Source organism: Babylonia areolata, chromosome 23 (assembly GCF_041734735.1).
Source record: "Babylonia areolata isolate BAREFJ2019XMU chromosome 23, ASM4173473v1, whole genome shotgun sequence".
Lineage (NCBI taxonomy): Eukaryota > Metazoa > Mollusca > Gastropoda > Neogastropoda > Buccinidae > Babylonia > Babylonia areolata.
In genome coordinates this window covers 5127691-5150383 of record NC_134898.1, presented here as the reverse complement: position 1 = coordinate 5150383, position 22693 = coordinate 5127691, and the positions used below count along the sequence as shown (strand labels likewise).

Genomic DNA, 22693 nt, shown 5'->3' with positions numbered 1-22693 from the left:
TTCTGTGGTCATTCATATAGAGAAAGCATTCAAATAGGGTTACGACATGAAACACCATACGATCAAGATCTGGTAACCTGTTGAGTTTAACAACCACAAAATGCCCTCCAAGACGGTAGTCTGACTGTGGTCTTGTTGACGTTGTTGTCCCTGCAGCAGAATCAAGGCAGGGGGTCTGTCTGTCAAAGTGACGGTAGTCTGACTGTGGTCTTGTTGACATTGTTGTCTCTGCAGCAGAATCAAGGCAGGGGTCTGTCTGTCAAAGTGACGGTAGTCTGACTGTGGTCTTGTTGACGTTGTTGTCTCTGCAGCAGAATCAAGGCAGGGGTGTGTCTGTCAAAGTGACGGTAGTCTGACTGTGGTCTTGTTGACGTTGTTGTCTCTGCAGCAGAATCAAGGCGGGGTAGTGTCTGTCAAAGTGACGGTAGTCTGACTGTGGTCTTGTTGGCATTGTTGTCTCTGCAGCAGAATCAAGAGGGGGGGGGTGTCTGTCAAAGTGACGGTAGTCTGACCGTTGTCTTGTTGATGTTGTTGTCTCTGCAGCAGAATCAAGAGTCTGACTGTGGTCTTGTTGACGTTGTTGTCTCTGCAGCAGAATCAAGGCAGGGGTCTGTCTGTCAAAGTGACGGTAGTCTGACTGTGGTCTTGTTGACGTTGTTGTCTCTGCAGCAGAATCAAGGCGGGGTAGTGTCTGTCAAAGTGACGGTAGTCTGACTGTGGTCTTGTTGGCATTGTTGTCTCTGCAGCAGAATCAAGAGGGGGGGGGTGTCTGTCAAAGTGACGGTAGTCTGACCGTTGTCTTGTTGATGTTGTTGTCTCTGCAGCAGAATCAAGAGGGGGGGGGTGTCTGTCAAAGTCATCTTCAGGCCCCAGGGCAGCCAGTCTTCATGCTGCGCTGTCGACCTGCACGTCCCACAGCAGCAGACTATTGCCAGTGAAGGAAGCGACAGCAGACTCAAGCCACCACCTGCCCTCCCCTGACCATCCTTTGATGTGAGTTTGCGAACCTGACGCAGACCATGGGAGAACGGTGACCCGGACCAATCCACCCCCAGAGCAGTGGCAGCCGTACACAATTCAGACACGCATGCCATCAACACTAGCAAGGAGGGTAGTCGGAGCTGTGCCGTGACCACCGATGTGACTGAGTTCAAACACTCCGGGGAGAGGCATTGGCAACGATGGCCTTCCCTAACCGCTGGCCCACCCAATCCAGCATAACACTTTAGTTATAGGGGTTCTTGACCACAGCAGCTTCAACCACTTCCCTCAGCCGTGCCAAGAGAGTCTGTGTCCAAACTGTGCTGTGACCATCGATGTGACTGAGTTCCAACACTCAGAGGAGAGGCATTGGCAACCATGGTCTTCTCAAACCGCTGGCCCACCCAATCCAGCATAACACTTTATTAACAGGGGTTCTTGACCGAAGCAGCTTCAACCACTCCCCGAAGTGTTGTCCCTCAGCCGTGCCAAGCAAGTCTGTGTCATCAATATATACATTTATGTGGTCATTCATATATACATTTCTGTGGTCATTCAAATATACAAAGTTATCAATATGTCACGGTTATGAAATGGATCAAAGTAGCAACAACAGTACCATTTCAGAACAAAAAGTGGTAACAGTTGGAGACATCTGTCGACAGTCCCTTTCCCTTTCCTCTTTCTACAGAAATTACATTGAAACAAGCAACCCTCCTCTCTTGATTGTAACACCCTCTGTATTGAATTCACACACACGCATGCACACACACACACACATGCACACACATACACACACACACATGAATACACACACACACGAACACACACACACACACACACACAGAGGGGAAACATTTACAGACTAAGAGTCTCAGTTAATCCAAAATCTATATATCGCTCACATCAAAGGTTCAATATCTTATCACAGTCAATCGATTTGACACATACGCGACATATCTGTACCGCAAACAAACTGACTCGGTTTTCTTTGGCAGAACAAGGACAGAAAAGAACATCTAATAAAGAAAATGAAGAAAAAACAGTCGGTGAATTCATTCACACATGAAGTTCATCTTTTGCCAACAACGATGACCATCACTTCAAGACCTCAGGTGGTGTCAGGTGGTGTGTGTGTGAGGTGGTGTGTGTGTGAGGTGGTGTGTGTGTGTGTGTGTGTGTGTGTGTGTGTGTGTGTGTGTGTGTGTGTGTGAGGTGGTGTGTGTGTCAGGTGATGTGTGTGAGGTGGTGTGTGTGTGAGGTGGTGTGTGTGTCAGGTGGTGTGTGTGTGTCAGGTGGTGTTTGTGTGTCAGGCAGTGCCAGGTGGTGTGTGTGTCAGGTGGTGCCAGGTGGTGTGTGTGTCAGGTGGTGTTTGTGTGTCAGGCAGTGCCAGGTGGTGTGTGTGTCAGGTGGTGTGTGTGTCAGGTGGTGCCAGGTGGTGTGTGTGTCAGGTGGTGTGTGTGTGTCAGGCAGTGCCAGGTGGTGTGTGTGTCAGGTGGTGTGTGTGTCAGGTGGTGTGAGGTGGTGTGTGTGTCAGGTGGTGTGTGTCAGGTGGTGTGTGTGTCAGGTGGTGTGTGTGTCAGGTGGTGTCAGGTGGTGTGTGTGGGAAGACAACCAACTGGACCAGTCTTCACTTTGCAGCAGTTCATGTAATCAGGACAGGGGCCTTAATAAACTGCAAAAATACTTGATGATAATAGTAATAATGATGATGATGTTAACAACAATAGCAACAACAACGATAATAATAATGATGATGGTGATGATGATTATAACAACAACAATAGCAAAAACAACAGTAACAGCAACAACAATAAGAATAAGAATAATAACAATGATGATGATGATACTATTATTAATAGCAATATTAATGACAATTATATTTTAAAAAAATGATAATATGATGATGATGATGATGATGATGATGATAAGGTTTTCATTTTGCAGCACTCGAACAACTGCAGAGGCAAATCAAAGTGCTTACACACCGGTCATCTGTACGCATGCACAGCTCTGATTTAGAGAGATCAAAGACTAAACCCACAAGAAAACAGACAAGAGCGATCTCTAAATGCATACCTGGCACGTCAAGAAAAACACAATGTTGCTGAGAGATCAAAAAAAATAATATGTGCAAGCCATCATTTCAACAATCTACCAAAGTCTCATACATTTCTATTTATCACTGATTACTCCAAGCTGATGAGAGTGTTTCCAGAAATAAACACAAATTATCATTTCAGTGAAATAAACACAAATGAACATTTTAATGAAATAAAAACTAATCAACATTTTAACGAAACAGACACAAACCAACATTGTATGGTTTTAATGATTTTGAAAGAACGAACATTATACTGGGCTTCCAAAAAATGTCAAAAATACTCCCATTATCCTAAACTTTCCATATTCAAGTAAGGAAAAAAAAAAAAAAAAAATGACAGCATTATCACATGGTGCAGTTACAAACAAACAGACCTGAAAGATGACCACACTATAATAGGAGCAATGATACCAGGCCAAGACATACATGAACAGTCAGCACTGCCTCCTACTTTTGTCGAGGTTGTACAACAACAAAGAAAGACAACCGGTAACTTGTTGGTTCAAAACAATGCCCACTATCTGCACTCAGTCAAAGATTCAAGCTACATTCCTCTTGCAATAAACACTTCCCCCCCCCCCCACAATTTAGTAAATTACGTAAACTGGAAAAGATTTTAAAGTGATATGTTCTTTGGCTTTTTCATGATTCAGCATACTTTCGACGATATCTATGTAAAATGGATGAACCAAAACAGAATTATATAACATTGGTACCAAAACAGTGTAGCTGCTGACTTAAGTCTTATTGAAAATACACTTTGTCTCAACTTGCCTCAAATCGCTGTCTCACCTGCCCAAGTCTGGTTAAACTTTTCTAACCGCTAACTACACATAGTGCTCAGTTTTTGTAAGTACCTCACATGGTAAAGCAATGTCATTTCAAATTAATCATCTTTGATACATCTTTTTTTCTTTAAAAAAAAACAAAAAAAATTATTTTAATTATCTATTTATTTATTTTATTTTCATTATTTTTTTTTTTTTTTTTAATTATATTATCATTATTTATTTATTTATTTATTTATCTATTATATTTCTTTTTCTTTTTTTTCCCTCAAGGCCTGACAAAGCGTGTTGGGTTACGCTGCTGGTCACGCATCTGCTTGGCAGATGTGGTGTAGCATATATGGATTTGTCCAAACGCAGTGACGCCTCCTTGAGCTACTGAAACTGAAACTGAAACTGAATAAACACAATGAAGCACTGAAGCCAAAAGATATGATCGATAAGCAAAATATATTATGCCAAATATCTCAAAAAAACGTAAGAAATCAAGGTCAAAAGATATATGGCTTATTTGCCCCCCAAAAACTAGGTTCTTCCAAGTACATATAAAAGTAACAAATAAAATCCATCTGATATATAACCAAGAAGCTAGAGATACTGTACCAAACATCTATGAAAGTGATACAAATTAAAGCCATTTGATACAATCATAACCAATAAGCAAGAAATACTGAACCAAACATAAAAAGTGACACTGACTAAATCCAAACGATATTAATATATCTGATAAGCAAGGGATACTGAACCAGACACTTCTCAAACTACCCCTAATCAAAGCCTACTGATATAAAATGATTAAAACAAGAAACAGTGAACCAAACACTAACAAAAAGCAACACAAATTAACTTCTAATATTGTATCTTATTATATTACCTCTTTTTTTTTTCACAGATTAGGAGAAAGGTGGCAAACACTCATCTACCAATACAGAGTCTGTGAGGGCCTGGGTTCGAATCCCACTCTCTCACTCTTTCTCCCAATTTTGACTGGAAAATTAAACGGAGCATCTAGTCATCCATCCGGACAAGATGGTAAACCATGGTCCCATGTGCAGCACACACCAGGCGTACTGAAAAAGAACCCAAGGCAACAAAAATGTTGTCCTCTGGCAAAATTCTGTCGAATAAATCCACATATATATATATATATGGAGAGAGAACTCAGAACTCAGAAAGTTTAATGTACATCGGCCTTGGGCCACAATACAATGGGGAAGGGTGGGTCGGTGAGGTTGCATATAACATTGTGTTATCCATAGCAACAACAACAACAGCAAAAACAAGTACAAACTGAATGAATATATACTTAAACAATGTGCCCATCATATAGACATTTGTTTTTATATCGTATTTCACCATGCTTGATCGCTGACTGCAGATTAACTTTTTCCTTGTATTGATAGCATGGAAAATATATCTTGATACATTATGTCTGTGATTGAAATTTGTTGCTATATGGAGAGAGAGAAAGATATATATATATATATATATATATATATATATAATATTTTTATGCATGCACTCTGGGCCCTACAGAGTGTATTGGGTTATGCTGCTGGTAAGTGTCTGCCTGGCAAATATGGTGTAGTGTATACAGCTTTGTCCGAACACAGTGACGCTTCCTAAAGAAACTGAAAATGAAACTGCAACAGATTTCTCTGTGTGAAATTCAGGCAGATCTCCCCAGGTATTGCTACCCTTAGATCGTCACCCTTTTTGCCTTTCCTGCCTGCAAGCATCTTTGTTTTCCTATTGAAGTGGATTTTTCTACAAAAATTTGCCAGGGACAGCACTTTTGTTGCCATGGGTTCTTTCACATGTGCTGAATGCATTTTTTTGCTAGCAGGACCTCAATTTATCATTTCATCCGAAAGACTAGCGTCCAGACCATCACTCAAGGTCTGGCAGAGGAGCAGTAAATACTGGTGAGAGTGGGATTCGAACCAGTGCGCTCAGATTCTCTTGCTTCCTTGGGAGACTATTTATCAATTGATCACAAGGCCAACGCTCCACAGAAACTAGAAACAAAACAATCGTGCAGAAGCGAAATCACTTTGGTCCAGCAGAGAGGGCCGTCAGAAGCGGCGTCATTCAAAAGTCACCAGAGGTTCCTCTGTGGACGCACGCCTCAAGACCGGAGGCGCGTTACACTGGCCGGGCTGTGATGAAGCCATCTGTGACCCAAACTGACTGTCTCCACTCTCTGCCAGTCTGTCCGAGTCTTCAGGCTGGCTCTTGCAGCGCTGGAGTTTATGCTGCCGGCAACAGAAGGGTAACAGGACACGTTAGCTCATTCCACTCCAGGCAGGAGTTATCTTGTAGCATGATTACTTCCCCTGCGGACCAGGTACGAGTATTCCCGTACCAACACACTATTCTGATTTAGTTAATTTCTACTTGGTACAGTTGGCTGATGATGATGATGATAATGATATGGACACTTATACAGCACCTACCCTCGGTCAGAGACCAAGCTCTAAGCGCTTTGTAAACACGAAGTCATTTGCACAATAGACTGCCTACCTGGGTAGAGCCGACTGACAGCTGCCATTGGGTGCTCATCATTCGTTTCCTGTGTCATTCAATCAGGTTTCAGTTATGCACACATATACTCATAGAGACATGTAACATATTTTATGTGTGTGACCATTTTGTTTATTCATCCTGCCATGTAAGCAGCCATACTCCGTTTTCTGAACCATTTATGGACTCTGGAAGCATGACAACGAAGATTTATTCAACTGCTCAAAATAATGATTCTTCACTGATTTTCACCCATTTAGCGAAGCACCCTGTTTCTTACTGCAGTGGGCTCTAGTTGTGCTGGTCCAGGGGATGTGAAGCAGGCATGCAGCTGTGGAGTAGAACCAGTGACCTCATTCTGCCCTATGCTGCAGCAGTGCTCAGGCATCGAATCCCAATTCATCAAAGGAAATTTTCCATCTAAAATTACGTTTAATTACCATGCTTACCGTGACCCACTAGTGCAGACTCCGGCAGGGGTCTGACATTTCTGTCCTGTGCAAACTACTATCCGCCTATGCGGAGAAAACGAAAGTAGCTACGGCTGATAACCTCCCGGAAGTAGGTAACCTCCCCTTTGCCCCCCTGGCTAGCACCCTCTTTTTCCAGCAGCCATTATGACTCCTGTTCCTGTGCTCTTCATACCGCTAAGTTTTTTTTCGTATTTTCTGTCTGTCTGTCGATTCTCTGGCGTTCTTGTTTTTTGTCAAATTTTGTCTTCAACCAGGTCACATAATTATATGGTTTGATTGGGAGATCGGGCTAAAATTAAGGCGCAATCGCAATCGATTTGTGGACACCGTGGGCCCTCTATTTCTGGCCCTCTCAACAACGCCAACCCGCTGCCTCCTCCACTTCCTTCGCTCCCTCCGGTCGACTCCAAACCTCTACCACCTCCTGCACCTTCTCCGGTGACTTCTGGGGGTTAGTTATCCCATACTCAGGTCAGTGGTGCCACACTGGTTTTTCAACCTTCCAGCCAAGCATTAACAGTCTGGGAAGGGAGGTGACTTTTAATATACATCAGGGCTACTTACAGTTACAGTTCAAGCATTTTCCATCACCTTTTTGAAAGTTTTGTTTATGATCTTAGCTACAACATCGTGTTTACCACTTGCTTGATAATAAACAAACTATTCAGATATGTATGTGTACATAACTACATGCATGTATATGAATGTGTATTGTGTGTGCGTGTGCGTGTGTTTATGTAAGTTTGTGGCTGCCTATGTGTTCGTATGTGTTAGGGTAGCTGTTAGATACACATGTATGTTAAAATGTATGTATGCAGTGTGTGTGTGCGTGCATGTGCGTGTGTGTGTGTGTGTGTGTGTAGTCACATTTTGGTGTGTGTATGTAATATAGATATAATGTTTTATGTTAACAAGAGCATTTTTCTAAATCACCTAGAGCAGATTTCTGGATAGTGTGCTATATAAGTATCCATTTTTTTTTTTTTTTTTTTTTTTTCAGAGAATTGCATAATGTTACCATGGCAAATCAATTGATAGTTTTGTTTCCGTTGTCTTGATAGGTATGAAGGAAAGACCTGGTGTGTATGTGTTCTGTACACATAGTGAGAACACAGGGAAGCCATTGTAACCAGGAGGACATGTTTTCACACTCTTAACCCTTTCAATACTGCGAGGAGCACAGCTTGTGTAACCTTCCATACATGGGAGGCTTTAGCAGTAATCTCTAGTCGATTCAGAATCTTAACTCTCTCCATACGAACGGCGAAAGAGACGACGTTAACAGCGTTTCACCCCAATTACCATCATCAAAATATTGCAAGCGGAAGGCTCTTACACTGAAGAAGTGAATGTTGACAAAGAATACCACAATTCTGACGACGGAAGCTAAAGGTTGGGTCATTCAGACACCCACAGGACATCCGAGGGGTCTGTGTAAAGGAGAAGAGAGGACTGGCCGTACTGAGTGAGTTAAAGAAAGACAGTTCTCACTAATCATTCCCATATTGCCTCACCTGTCAGTTTTTTTTCAAATCAGAAACACTGCATACATAATAATAATAATAATAATGGATACTTATATAGCACACTATCCAGAAATCTGCTCTAGGTGCTTTACAAAAATGCTTTTGTTAACATAAAACATTATATCTATGTTACATACACACACCAATATGTGACTACACACACACACACACACACACACACACACACGCACACACACACACACACACACACTGCATACATACAATTTAACATACATGTGTATCTAACAGCTACCCTAACACATACGCACACATAGGCAGGCACAAACTTACATAAACACACGCTCCAGGGAACTGAACGAGAGAAACACTGCATACATATCCGAATAGTTTGTTTATTAATAAGCAAGTGGTAAACATGATGTTCTAGCTAAGATCACAAACAAAACTTTCAAAAAGGTGCTGGAAAATGCTTGAACTGTAATTGTAAGTAACCCTGATGTATATTAAAAACTAGCTCCAGGGAACTGAACGATGAGCGCCCAGTGGCAGCTGTTAATCGGCTCTATCCAGGCAGGCAGCCTGTTGTGCAAATGACTGTGTTTGTGAAGAGCTTAGAGCTCGGGGTCTCTGACCGAGGATAGGTACTATATCATATACCATCATCATCATCAAAGTATCAACATCATCATCAGCATCAGCATCAAAGTATCCATATCATCATCTTCATCACCATCATCATCATTAAGGAATCCATATCAACACCATCACCACCACCACCACCATCATCACCATCATCACCACTACCACCACCACCACCGCCATCACCACCACCACCACTACCACCATCACCAACACCACCATTACCACGAACACAACCACCATCACTACCATCATCACCACCACCACCACCACCACCATTACCATGAACACAACCACCATCACTACCATCATCACCACCACCACCACCACCATCACCAACCACCACCACCATCACCACCACCACCATTACCACAAACACAACCACCATCACCATCACCATCACTACCACCACCACCACCACCACCACCACCATTACCACAAACACAACCACCATCACTACCATTATCACCACCACCACCACCACCACCATCACCATCACTACCACCACCATCACCATCACCACCACCACCATTACCACAACACAACCAACATCACCACCACCATTACCACGAACAAAACCACCATCACTACCATCACCATCACAACCACCACTACCACCACCACCACCATCACCAACCACCACCATTACCACGAACACAACCAACATCACCACCACCACCATCACTACCATTATCACCACCACTAACACCATCACCATCACCATCACCACCACTAACACCATCACCATCACCACCACCACCATTACCACGAACACAACCAACATCACCACCATCATCCCCACCACCACCACGACAACCACCACCACCACCACTACCACCACCACCACCATCACCATTACCACGAACACAACCAACATCACCACCACCATCACCACCACCACCACGACAACACCCCCACACTGGTGTTGTGCGGCCACTGTGCGCTGCCCACCCTGTGCTGGCTGGCGGCCTTGGCCAGGGCCACCTGCAGCAGCCCCCCCATCTCGGGGCCGGTCTCCAGGTCACTCTCATCACGGATCTCCTCCTGCAGCAGCTCCTCCAGCACGTCCTCCAGGGTGATGATGCCCACCAGCTCCGGGTCCTGGGGACATGCACACACACACACACACACCGACACATGTTAACTCTCTCCATACGAACGGCGAAAGAGACGACGTTAACAGCGTTTCACCCCAATTACCATCATCAAAATATTGCAAGCGGAAGGCTCTAAAACTGAAGAGGTGAATGTTGACAGAGAATACCACAATTCTGACGATGGAAGCTAAAGGTTGGGTCTTTCAGACACCCACTGGACATCCGAGGGGTCTGTGTAGAGGAGAAGGGAGGACTGGCCGTACTGAGTGAGTTAACGCTTTTTTTCGTGAACCCTGCAATGTGATGCTCACCTTTTCCTCTCCCGCCTCCTCCCCCTCCTCCTCCATGCTGATGAGTGGCTGAGTGTCACTCTCTCTGCGTCGGCTGTCACCACCACCACCACCACCACCACCACCCCGTGCCTCTTGTTTCCGTGGCGACACGCTTTTCCTCACCATGGCCAGGTGACCTGTCACCGCGCAACAGAAAGTTCGACTTTTTTAACCAGCAGGTTTTAAGGCTTTAGGGGGGAAGGAGGCAGAACGGTTAAGACGCTCATCTGTCAATACAGTGTCTGTGAGGGTCGGGGTTCAAATCCCGGCTCTTGCCCTTTTTCCCTTTGGAAAATCAAACTGAGCTCATAAACAAATAAATGGATAAATCGTTAAATTAATGAATGAAAAAGCAAATAAATAAACAGATAAATAAATATACATTTCGCACAAGATATAAATCAGTCCCCTGATGGTATCGGTACTTGGGAATCAAGGCACTGTATGAGTGACTGAAACTGTCATTCACACTGCTAACTGAACGCAGCAAATAATACACACACACAAAAAAAAATCAGGCGTGCTGATATAAGAACCTACTTCTCCCTGTCTGGAACTGGTTCAGAAGGTCAAACAGCGGCATGCTGTCGTCGATGAACATGGCGGGCCGGGCGTAGGTGGAGGACTGCAGGATCTTGGCCACGGGCGTGCAGTCAGCTGGGTTCAGCTTGATCAGCGTCTTGGTCAGCAGCAGAGCGATCACGTTGGACCTGCTGCCGCCGTACACTGGTATGCGTGAGTGTCCACGGGTTATGATCTGGAAAGAGAGGAGAGGAAACCTGTATCCGCAGGTTATGATCTGGAAAGAGAGGAGAGGAAACCTGTATCCACGGGTTATGATCTGGAAAGAGAGGAGAGGAAACCTGTATCCTTGGTTATGATATGGAAAGAGAGGAGAGGAAACCTGTATCCACAGGTTATGATCTGGAAAGAGAGGAGAGGAAACCTGTATCCTTGGTTATGATATGGAAAGAGAGGAGAGGAAACCTGTATCCACAGGTTATGATCTGGAAAGAGAGGAGAGGAAACCTGTATCCTTGGTTATGATATGGAAAGAGAGGAGAGGAAACCTGTATCCACGGGTTCTGATCTGGAAAGAGAGGAGAGGAAACCTGTATCATTGGTTATGATCTGGAAAGGGAGGAGAGTTAACCTGTATCTTTGGTTATGATCTGGAAAGAGAGGAGAGGAAACCTGTATCCAATGGTTATGATCTAGAAAAACAGGAGAGGAAACTTGTATCCACAGGTTATGGTCTGGAAAGAGAGGAGAGGAAACCTGTATCCACGGGTTATGATCTGGAAAGAGAGGAGAGGAAACCTGTATCCACGGGTTATGATCTGGAAAGAGAGGAGAGGAAACCTGTATCCACAGGTTCTGATCTGGAAAGATAGGAGAGGAAACCTGTATCCATGGGTTATGATCTGGAAAGAGAGGAGAGGAAACCTTTATCCATGGGTTATGATCTGGAAAGAGAGGAGAGGAAACCTGTATCCTTGGTTATGATCTGGAAAGAGAGAGGAAACCTGTATCCACGGGTTATGATCTGGAAAGAGAGGAGAGGAAACCTGTATCCACAGGTTATGATCTGGAAAGAGAGGAAAGGGAAACCTGTATCCTTGGTTATGATCTGGAAAGAGAGGAAAGGAAACCTGTATCCTTGGTTATGATCTGGAAAGAGAGAGGAAACCTGTATCCACGGGTTATGATCTGGAAAGAGAGGAGAGGAAACCTGTATCCATTGGTTCTGATCTGGAAAGAGAGGAGAGGAAACCTGTATCCGCGGGTTATGATCTGGAAAGAGAGGAGAGGAAACCTGTATCCTTGGTTATGATCTGGAAAGAGAGGAGAGGAAACCTGTATCCACGGGTTATGATCTGGAAAGGGAGGAGAGGAAACCTGTATCCATGGGTTATGATCCGGAAAGAGAGGAGAGGAAACCTGTATTCACAGGTTCTGATCTGGAAAGAGAGGAGAGGAAACCTGTATCCGCGGGTTATGATCTGGAAAGAGAGGAGAGGAAACCTGTATCCTTGGTTATGATCTGGAAAGAGAGAGGAAACCTGTATCCACGGGTTATGATCTGGAAAGAGAGGAGAGGAAACCTGTATCCATGGGTTATGATCTGGAAAGGGAGGAGAGGAAACCTGTATCCATGGGTTATGATCTGGAAAGGGAGAAGAGGAAACCTGTATCCTTGGTTATGATCTGGAAAGGGAGGAGAGGAAACCTGTATCCATGGGTTATGATCTGGAAAGGGAGAAGAGGAAACCTGTATCCATGGGTTATGATCTGGAAAGAGAGGAGAGGAAACCTGTATCCTTGGTTATGATCTGGAAAGAGAGGAGAGGAAACCTGTATCCATGGGTTATGATCTGGAAAGGGAGAAGAGGAAACCTGTATCCTTGGTTATGATCTGGAAAGAGAGGAGAGGAAACCTGTATCCACAGGTTATGATCTGGAAAGAGAGGAGATGAGACCTATCTCCTGTTGCCGCCATACACTGGTATGCATGAGTATCCACAGGTTATGATCTGGAAAGAGAGGAGATGAGACCTATCTCCTGTTGCCGCCATACACTGGTATGCATGAGTATCCACAGGTTATGATCTGGAAAGAGAGGAGATGAGACCTATCTTCTGTTGCCTGCCCATAGTTCAGTTCAGTTCAGTTCAGTTCAGTTCAGTTCAGTTACTCGAGGAGGCGTCACTGCATTTGGACAAATCCATATACGCTACACCACATCTGGTTAAGCAGATGCCTGACCAGCAGCATAACTCGAACTTGAGAGCCTTGAGAGCATGCCTAATATATATATATATATGTACCTATCAGAGTGGATTTCTTCTGCAGAATTTTGCCAGAGGACAACACTCGTTGCCTTGGGTTCTTTTTCAGTGCGCCAAGCGCATGCTGCACACGCAACCTCGGTTTATCGTCTCATCCGAATGGCTGGACACTCACTTTGGTTTCCCAGTCAAACTTGGGAGAAAGGGTGAAGACAGGATTCGAACCCACACCCCCTGAGACTCTGTACTGGCATAATGAACGTCTTAACCATTCTGCCACCTTCCTCCTTCCAACACGTACATAAAACAGCACACATGCCAACAAACAGTGACGCATACACCATGGTCTGCCATCTTCCTGCTTCCAACACGTACATAAACAACACACATGCCAACAGTGACGCATACACCATGGTATGTCATCTTCGTGCTTCCAACACATACATAAACAGCACACATGCCAACAAACAGTGAAACATACACCATGGTACGCCATCTTCCTGCTTCCAACACATACATAAACAACACACATGCCAACAAACAGTGACGCATACACCATGGTACGCCATCTTCTTGCTTCCAACACGTACATAAACAGCACACATGCCAACAGTGACGCATACACCATGGTACGCCATCTTCTTGCTTCCAACACGTACAAAAACAACACACATGCCAACAGTGACGCATACACCATGGTACGCCATCTTCTTGCTTCCAACACGTACATAAACAACACACATGCCAACAAACAGTGACGCATACACCATGGTACGCCATCTTCCTGCTTCCAACACATACATAAACAACACACACGCCAACAAACAGTGACGCATACACCATGGTACGCCATCTTCCTGTTTCCAACACGTACATAAACAACACACATGCCGACAAACAGTGACGCATACACCATGGTACGCCATCTTCCTGTTTCCAACACGTACATAAAACAACACACATGCCAACAAACAGTGACGCATACACCATGGTACGCCATCTTCCTGCTTCCAACACGTACATAAACAACACACATGCCGACAAACAGTGATGCATACACCATGGTACACCATCTTCCTGCTTCCAACATATACATAAACAGCACACATGCCAACAAACAGTGACGCATACACCATGCTACGCCATCTTCCTGCTTCCAACACATACATAAACAGCACACATGCCAATAAACAGTGATGCATACACCATGCTACGCCATCTTCCTGCTTCCAACACATACATAAACAACACACATGCCAACAAACAGTGACGCATACACCATGGTACGCCATCTTCCTGCTTCCAACACGTACATAAACAGCACACATGCCAACAAACAGTGACGCACACACCATGGTACGCCATTTTCCTGCTTCCAACACGTACATAAGCAACACACATGCCAACAAACAGTGATGCATACACCATGGTACGCCATCTTCCTGCTTCCAACACATACATAAACAGCACACATGCCAACAAACAGTGACGCATACACCATGGTACGCCATCTTCCTGCTTCCAACACATACATAAACAACACACATGCCAACAAACAGTGACGCATACACCATGGTACGGCATCTTCCTGCTTCCAACACATACACAAACAACACACATGCCAACAGTGAAGCTGTGTGTGTGCGGCACTCACATGGGTGATGGTCTATCACCTTCCTGCTTCCAACACGTACATAAACAACACACATGCCAACAGTGACGCATACACCATGGTACGTCATATTCCTGCTTCCAACACATACATAAACAACACACATGCCAACAAACAGTGACACTGTGTGTGTGCGGCACTCACGTGGGTCATGGTCTCGTGGTCCAGCCTGCTGTCTACGCTGACCATGTAGACCTCAGAGATGGGCACCATGGCTGTCCGCGCTGTCTTGTACTTCATGTCCAGCGCTCCCTGTGGTCAGTCAACACTCTGAGGATCAGGGGTCTGTGTGTGTGTGTGTGTGTGTCTGTGTGTGTGTGTCCTCTTGTCTCTGTGTGTGTGTGTGTGTGTGTCCTCTCGTCTGTGTGTGTGTGTGTGTGTGTGTGTGTGTCCTCTCGTCTGTGTGAGTGTGTGTGTGTGTGTGTGTGTGTGTCCTCTCGTCTGTGTGTGTGTGTGTGTGTGTGTGTGTCCTCTTGTCTGTGTGTGTGTGTGTGTGTGTGTGTGTGTGTGTCATCTCGTCTGTGTGTGTGTGTGTGTGTGTGTGTGTCCTCTCGTATGTATGTATGTGTGTGTGTGCGTGCATGCACATGTGTACATGAGTGCGTATGCATGTATGTTCTTGTTTGCTTTGTGTGTGATTGAAGGTGTTGTTGCTGTTGTTGTTGTTCTTGTAGCAGTACTGGTGGTGGCCGCAACAACAGCAGCAACAGCAGCAGCAGCAGCAGCAGCAGCAGTAGTAGTAGTAGTAGTGGTTGTTATTGTAGAAGCAGTAACAGTACTGGTGGTGGCAGCAACGACAACAACAGCAGCAGTAGTAACAGTAATAGTAATAGTAGTAGTTGTTGTTGTTGAAATAGTAGTGGTGGAAGTTGTTTGTAGTAGTTGTAGTAGTAGTGATGGTGGTGGTAGTAGAAGTACCAGCAGCAGTAGCACACTTCACCTTAATAATCAGCACTTCGTCCACGGTGAGATGCTCATCGTCCTTGGCGACAGAGCTGCCCCTTGACCCCTGACCTCCGCCGCCGTCGTTGTCGCCGATGACCGAGGGGCCGTGCAGGTCCACCAGCACCTTCAGCTGGGCGCGGCGGAAGAAGGTGCCGTGGTCGTGGCCCAGGATGCAGTCCAACACCTTGGAGAGTGGCCAGGCCACCACGATCATCAGCGCCATCATCACATACACCAACCTGCCGGGACGCAACAGCCAAGGGGTTAAAGCATTGGACTTTCACAACCTGATGGACCCAACAGCTGAGTGGTTAAAGCATTGGACTTTCACAACCTGATGGGCCCAACAGCTGAGGGGTTAAAGTGTTGGACTTTGGACTTTCACAACCTGATGGACCCAACAGATGAGTGGTTAAAGCGTTGGACTTTCACAACCTGATGGGCCCAACAGCTGAGTGGTTAAAGTGTTGGACTTTCAATCGTGAGGGTCCCTGGTTTGAATCTCGATTCACGGCGCCTGGTGGGTAAAGGGTGGAGATTTTTTCCGATCTCCCAGGTCAACATATGTGCAGACCTACTCAGAGCCTGATCCCCCTCCGTGTGTATACCGCACGCAGAAGATCAAATACGGCACGTTAAATATCCTGTAATCCATGTCAGCGTTCTAGTGGGTTATGGAAACAAGAACACACCCAGCATGCACGCCCCCCGAAAACAGAGTATGGCTGCCTACATGGTGGGGTAAATATAATACAAAATGGTCATGCAAGTAAAATGTTATATGTCTGTCTGAGTGTGCACGTGTGCATGCCTGAAGTCTGATTGAATGACACAGGAAATGAATGGTGAGCACCCTCTGGCAGCTGTCAGCCAGTTCTACACAGGTAGGTAGCCTGTTGTGCAATTGAACCCAAGTTTGTAAAGCGCTTAGAGCTTGGTCTCTGACCGAGGATAGGCACCGTATTCTTCTTCTTCTTCTTCTGCGTTCACTCGTATGTACACGAGTGGGCTTTTACGTGTATGACTGTTTTTACCCCGCCATGTAGGCAGCCATACTCCGTTTTCGGGGGTGTGCATGCTGGGTATGTTCTTGTTTCCATAACCCACCGAACGCTGACATGGATTACAGGATCTTTAACCTGCGTATTTGATCTTCTGCTTGCATACACACACGAAGGGGGTTCAGGCACTAGCAGGTCTGCACATATGTTGACCTGGGAGATTGTAAAAATCTCCACCCTTTACCCACCAGGTGCCGTCACCGTGATTCAAACCCGGGACCCTCAGATTGACAGTCCAATGCTTTAACCACTCGGCTATTGCACCCGTCGGCACCATATAAATATCCATATCATCATCATCATCATCATCAAACTGCCCACACAGTGTGCCCAACAGTCCATCTTGTCTGACGTGGGCTTGACATTAATGGCTGCCTGACTGCCTGGGCCAAGTCATTTGTTGTGTTTTGTCCCATCATCATTGCATCGTTCCTATCGTTTGTGTGTATGTGATCACTTGATGCAATTCTGAGCAGACACTGAAGTTCTCCTGTGAGGGAAAAAAATGGTAAAGTGATACTGTGTTGTGGTTGTGTTGTGTTGTTCTGTGCTGTGCTGTGTTGTGCTACACTGCGTTGCGTTGCGTTACGTTACACTGTTCTGTGTTGTGCTACACTGCGTTGCGTTGCGTTACGTTACACTGTGCTGTGTTGTGCTACACTGCGTTGCGTTACGTTACACTGTGCTGTGTTGCACTGCGTTGCGTTGCGTTACGTTACACTGTGCTGTGTTGTGCTACACTGCGTTGCGTTACGTTACACTGTGCTGTGTTGCACTGCGTTGCGTTGCGTTACGTTACACTGTGCTGTGTTGTGCTACACTGCGTTGCGTTACGTTACACTGTGCTGTGTTGTGCTACACTGCGTTGCGTTGCGTTACGTTACACTGTGCTGTGTTGCATTGCGTTGCATGCACTGTATTGTATTTATCAGTGCACACAACACACACACACACACACACACACACACACACACAAATCACCCTTTCTACAGATGGAGAAATAACATCTGGGCATCATCAGTAAACCAAAGTCTATACCTGACTGTCACCAATATCTAAGATGCATGGATAAAACAAACAACTAATTTCAGTCCAGCAAAGTGAAGTTTAAAAATGTATCTATCCCAAATGACCTTGACCACAGGTGAAGTCAAAGAACAATTACCTAAGTGACCTTGGACCAAAGGTGAAGGTCAAAACAGAGATAACTCCCAAATGGCCTTGACCAAATGTGAATATCAGAGATCTTTTCCCAAGTGATCTTGACCAAAGATCAAGGTCAAAACAGACACAATTGTCAGACACAAAAAAACCTTGACCAAAGGTAAAGGTCAAAACAGACACCATTGTCAGACACAAAAAAACCTTGACCAAAGGTAAAGGTCAAAACAGACACCATTGTCAGACACAAATGAATGACCAAAGGTGAAGGTCAAAACAGATAATTCCCACATGATCTTGCTTGAAGATGAAAGTCAAAGCAATCCTGGACAAAAGCAAAAGTCAAAGCAGAGATAAATACCATATATAATCTTGACCAAAGTGAAGGTCAAAACCATTCTAAACAATCTTGACCAAAGGTGAAGGTCAAAGCAGTGATAATCTGTTTTCCTACATTGACTGCCAATTCTCACTTTTTTTTTTCCCCCTGCATTTATTTTGACATGACCCAAAACAATAATTTTATTATGACAACAACAACAAATTCAAAACTTCCAAAAGCTACACAACTTACGGAGACAAAGCAGCTCCAATGGCCAGCCCAAAGCGAGTGCAAATCGCCTGTGGAACAACCCTGAAAAGGAATGACACTGAAATCATTTTCCTTCTTTTTGATTATAATCAACTCACTCACATTATGCAGATTACTCTAACTCATTAGGATCAAGGTTAAAACAGCCCAAATCGCACTGTTCGTGCAGATTTTTGTTTAATAACATAAAAAATACAACAAAACTGAAAAAAAGACAACAGCAAAAAAAGACTCACAACACAAAGATTAAACAAGCATCGATGATCATATGAAGCAATGAAATACATATTCTGACCAGAGTCATAAGATTTGTTGGTCTTCTTGTCACACACAATCATAACAACAACAAAATGTTTGCATGCACTGTGACCTAATTCATCACAAATTCCATCCCTCTCCTGATATCCAGTCCCACATGTATACAGCTGTTCTCTCTCTACCCAGGTGTGAATGGGTACCTGAACTTGGCTGGGGAAAGTTAAAAATGGCAGCAAGGAGAGGATCTGACCCTACCTTCCTATTTATGTTATTAAACAAAAATTTGCTTTGCAAATCAAACGAATATTGCCATCATTTCCAAACCAACATTGCGCAAGTTTCTTCAAAACAGAACAGAGTCTCTGTGGGCTTTTCCAAATACAACAGACTGAGCAACACGCTGGCATCAGAGATCTTTTTCCACCCCTCTTGCTGCGGCCAATCAGTGGCAGCCTGTGTGTGTGTATGTGTGTGTGTGTGTGTGTGTGTGTGTGTGCGCGCGCGCGCGCGCGTGTATGCATGCGTGAGTGTGTAAGTGTACACATGATCACTCACTCTCCAAAGATGAGAACAGCAGTGACAGACACCACGATGGCGGTGACTGGGTCGGACACTCTGTCCAGGAAGATTGGCATGGCCTCCACAGCGGCCGCGTTGGCCAGGAGAAGGGTGACGAGGAGGAGGTGGTGGCGCTTGACCAGCGGCAGGATTCGCCGTGCGTGGCGCCGCTCGCGCTCTGTGCCCCCCTGCAGCATGGTGGTCAGTGTGGTCGGGTCCAGCGACAGCAGCCCCATCGTCAGCCCCGACATCAGACCTGGACACACGTCATTGTCAGCCCCATCGTCAGCCCCGACATCAGACCTGGACACACGTCATTGTCAGCCCCGACATCAGACCTGGACACACGTCATTGTCAGTCCCATCGTCAGCCCCGACATCAGACCTGGACACACGTCATTGTCAGTCCCATTGTCAGCCCCGACATCAGACCTGGACACACATCATTGTCAGTCCCATTGTCAGCCCTGACTTCAGACCTGGACACACGTCACTGTCAGTCCCATTGTCAGCCCCGACATCAGACCTGGACACACGTCATTGTCAGTCCCATTGTCAGCCCCGACATCAGACCTGGACACACGTCATTGTCAGTCCCATTGTCAGCCCTGGACATTCGTCATGTTCAGTCCCTTTGTCAGACATAGCCATACATCATTTTCAGTCCTGGGCATATGTCATTTTCAGTCCTATCGTCAGACCTGGACATACATCATTTTCAGTCCTATCGTCAGACCTGGTCATATATCATTTTCAGTCCTGTTGTCAGACCTGGACATTCATCATTTTCAGTTCTATCGTCAGACCTGGACATACGTCACTTTCAGTTCTATCGTCAGACCTGGACATACATCATTTTCAGTCCTATCGTCAGACTTTGACATACATCATTTTCAGTCCTATCGTCAGACCTGGACATACGTCATTTTCAGTCCTATCGTCAGACCTGGACATACGTCATTTTCAGTCCTATCATCAGACCTTGACATACATCATTTTCAGTCCTATCATCAGACCTTGACATACATCATTTTCAGTCCTATCATCAGACGTGGACATTCATCATTTTCAGTCCTATCGTCAGACCTGGACATACATCATTTTCAGTCCTGTCATCAGACCTGGTCATACATCATTTTCAGTCCTATCATCAGACCTGGACATACATCATTTTCAGTCCTGTCATCAGACCTGGACATTCATCATTTTCAGTTCTATCATTAGACCTGGACATACGTCATTTTCAGTCTATTGTCAGGCCCAACATCAGACCTAGGTCATTTTCAGTCCTATCTGTCCAGGAAGACTGGCATGGGTATGGACTTGGAGGACAGAAAAAGCACACAACATAAAGAAAGGAAAAAAAAAGGCAGAACCAAATGAAGGAAACACAACAGAGGAATTTTCTAACACATAATTTCAAGACGGCAGGAATGCTATTTAATTAATTTATACAGAAAGATCCCCAGCATCCCACCAGTAAAAAGGAAATTTTCTATCTAAAATTACGTTTAAATAACATACTTACCGTGACCCAACTAGTGCAGACTCCGGCAGGGGTCTGACATTCCTGTCCTGTGCAAACTACTATCCGCCTATGCGGAGAAAACGAAAGCAACTACGGCCGATAACCTCCCGGAAGTAGGTAACCTCCCGTTTGTCCCGCTAGCTAGTGCCCTCTTTTGCCGGCTAAAACATCAGTTTTAATTTCAAAGATGAGTCAACACATACAAAAATTTATCCAAATGCTACACATCTGCTTAAAAGTTATACACATAATTATATATACCTACTGAACACTGGATTTATCACTGTCTTGTCTACGTCTGGTTTATGATGCATAATGTAATTTCAGAAAGGTCAGTGTCTGATGGAAGAGAGCCACAAGTGTGTTTGTGGAAGGGATTGGTGTGGTTGCTGTGGGGTGGAGAGGTGAGGGTGAGGGGAGGTAGAGTTGCAGTCAGTGGTGAGGATGGGTGGAATAAACATGGGAGGGGACAGGGTGGGAGAAATGGGTGGAGCAGGATTGGTGCTGTCATTCCATGTGTTTACATTTATTTGTGCATGCATGTGTGTGTGTGTGTGTGCATGTGTGTGTGTGTGTGTGTGTGTGTGCCTGAGCAGGTTTCTGTACCTGTATCACTATGAACACTTAATGTGTGTGTGTGTGTGTGTGTGTGTGTGTGTGTGCGTGTGTGCATGCAGGTATCACGATAAGTGAGTGTGTGTGTGTGTGTGTGTGTGTGTGTGTGTGTGTGTGTGTGTGTGCGTGCGTGCGCGCGCACATCAGTGCGCCCGAGCAGGTACCATTAAGAATGTGTATTAATGTGTGAGTAAGGATTGGCAGAGCATGCATGATTTTGCATGCATATGCATGACATAAAGTGTGTGCATGTGCAAGAGTGTGTGCATGGGCGCGCGCGCGCGCGCGCGCGCGTGTGTGTGTGTTCCGATTCCTGAGAGGGCGTGTGGATGTGTAGGCGTGGGTGCATGTGATATGCATAAACCTGTGTCTAAATCTGTTCAAAGTCAGTGCGATCACTGTAACAGTACACCAAAAACATGCATAACAGTACACCAAAAACATGCATAACAAAGTCCAGAGTATATGCATAGTCCAGAGTAAGAACACAGGTTAGTCAGGAAGTGATTCGTGAACGGTCTTGTTTCACCTGCAAACAAAACAAGCCCCGTGTAAATGCCGATGTACATCCAGAATTGTTTATCATGGTACGTCAGGCGTTTTTCTGGAAGACTGTAGATGCTCCCATTGCATTTGACAGATTCTTCATCAACGATGGAACAGTTCAAGACCTCATCCATCAACCCCATGGTGTCTTCTTTGTGAAAGTTACTTCCCTTGCTGGCCGGCAGACAGCATGACCTTGGTGTAAGGTCGCACTCCAAAATTCATTTATTCTTGGCACGGGTGGTTGCAGAGGTTGCGGCGGTGGGATGGGTTCAAAATCAGCGAGCTCTACCTCCACCCACCCCCTCTTTCCTACCCTTCATAGGTTGCTTGTTATTGATGTTATTTCGACACGAAAACAACATTAAATGCCACACCAATGTTGAATCATGAGCAAATTTTTGTTGATCAACTTTTCACAGGGCAGTTTAGCAATAGTTAGCCCATGAAGTCCTGCATTCAGATTCTTGGAAGAGATTTTGGCATTTAAATTGAGAGATATATTGACCTACACATATTTTCATTCCACCAAATACATGAAAAG

The 22693-nt window shown here is 45.0% G+C and overlaps 1 protein-coding gene and 1 long non-coding RNA gene across 2 annotated transcripts; one reads left to right on the top strand and one right to left on the bottom strand.

Moving 5' to 3' along the window:
• The first annotated feature begins 566 nt into the window (after positions 1 to 566).
• On the top strand, positions 567 to 5146 carry LOC143298328 (uncharacterized). Its single transcript, XR_013057367.1, has 2 exons — positions 567 to 2226; positions 2375 to 5146. It is a non-coding gene; the product is annotated as an uncharacterized LOC143298328 (long non-coding RNA).
• Positions 5147 to 5281: 135 nt separating this feature from the next.
• LOC143298327 (uncharacterized) lies at positions 5282 to 22298 on the bottom strand. The gene is made up of 9 exons (XM_076611171.1): positions 22133 to 22298; positions 19458 to 19716; positions 18627 to 18686; positions 15826 to 16069; positions 15030 to 15137; positions 10965 to 11181; positions 10404 to 10561; positions 9947 to 10096; positions 5282 to 6128 (listed from the first exon to the last, which is right to left on the bottom strand). The coding sequence occupies exons 1-9, from the start codon at positions 22290 to 22292 to the stop codon at positions 5961 to 5963; spliced, it is 1524 nt and encodes a 507-aa protein (XP_076467286.1). The 5' UTR covers positions 22293 to 22298; the 3' UTR covers positions 5282 to 5960.
• Between the last annotated feature and the right edge of the window lie 395 nt (positions 22299 to 22693).

What these genes read in the sequence shown, in the direction of transcription:
- LOC143298327 (XM_076611171.1), bottom strand. Translation starts at nt 22,292, where the DNA reads ATGGGGTTGATGGATGAGGTCTTGAACTGTTCCATCGTTGATGAAGAA. An exon ending in ACGAAGTGCTGATTATTAAG is followed by an intron (nt 15,138 to 15,825) that starts GTGAAGTGTGCT and finishes GACTGACCACAG; the next exon opens with GGAGCGCTGGACATGAAGTA. An exon ending in ACCACGAGACCATGACCCAC is followed by an intron (nt 11,182 to 15,029) that starts GTGAGTGCCGCA and finishes CTCTCTTTCCAG; the next exon opens with ATCATAACCCGTGGACACTC.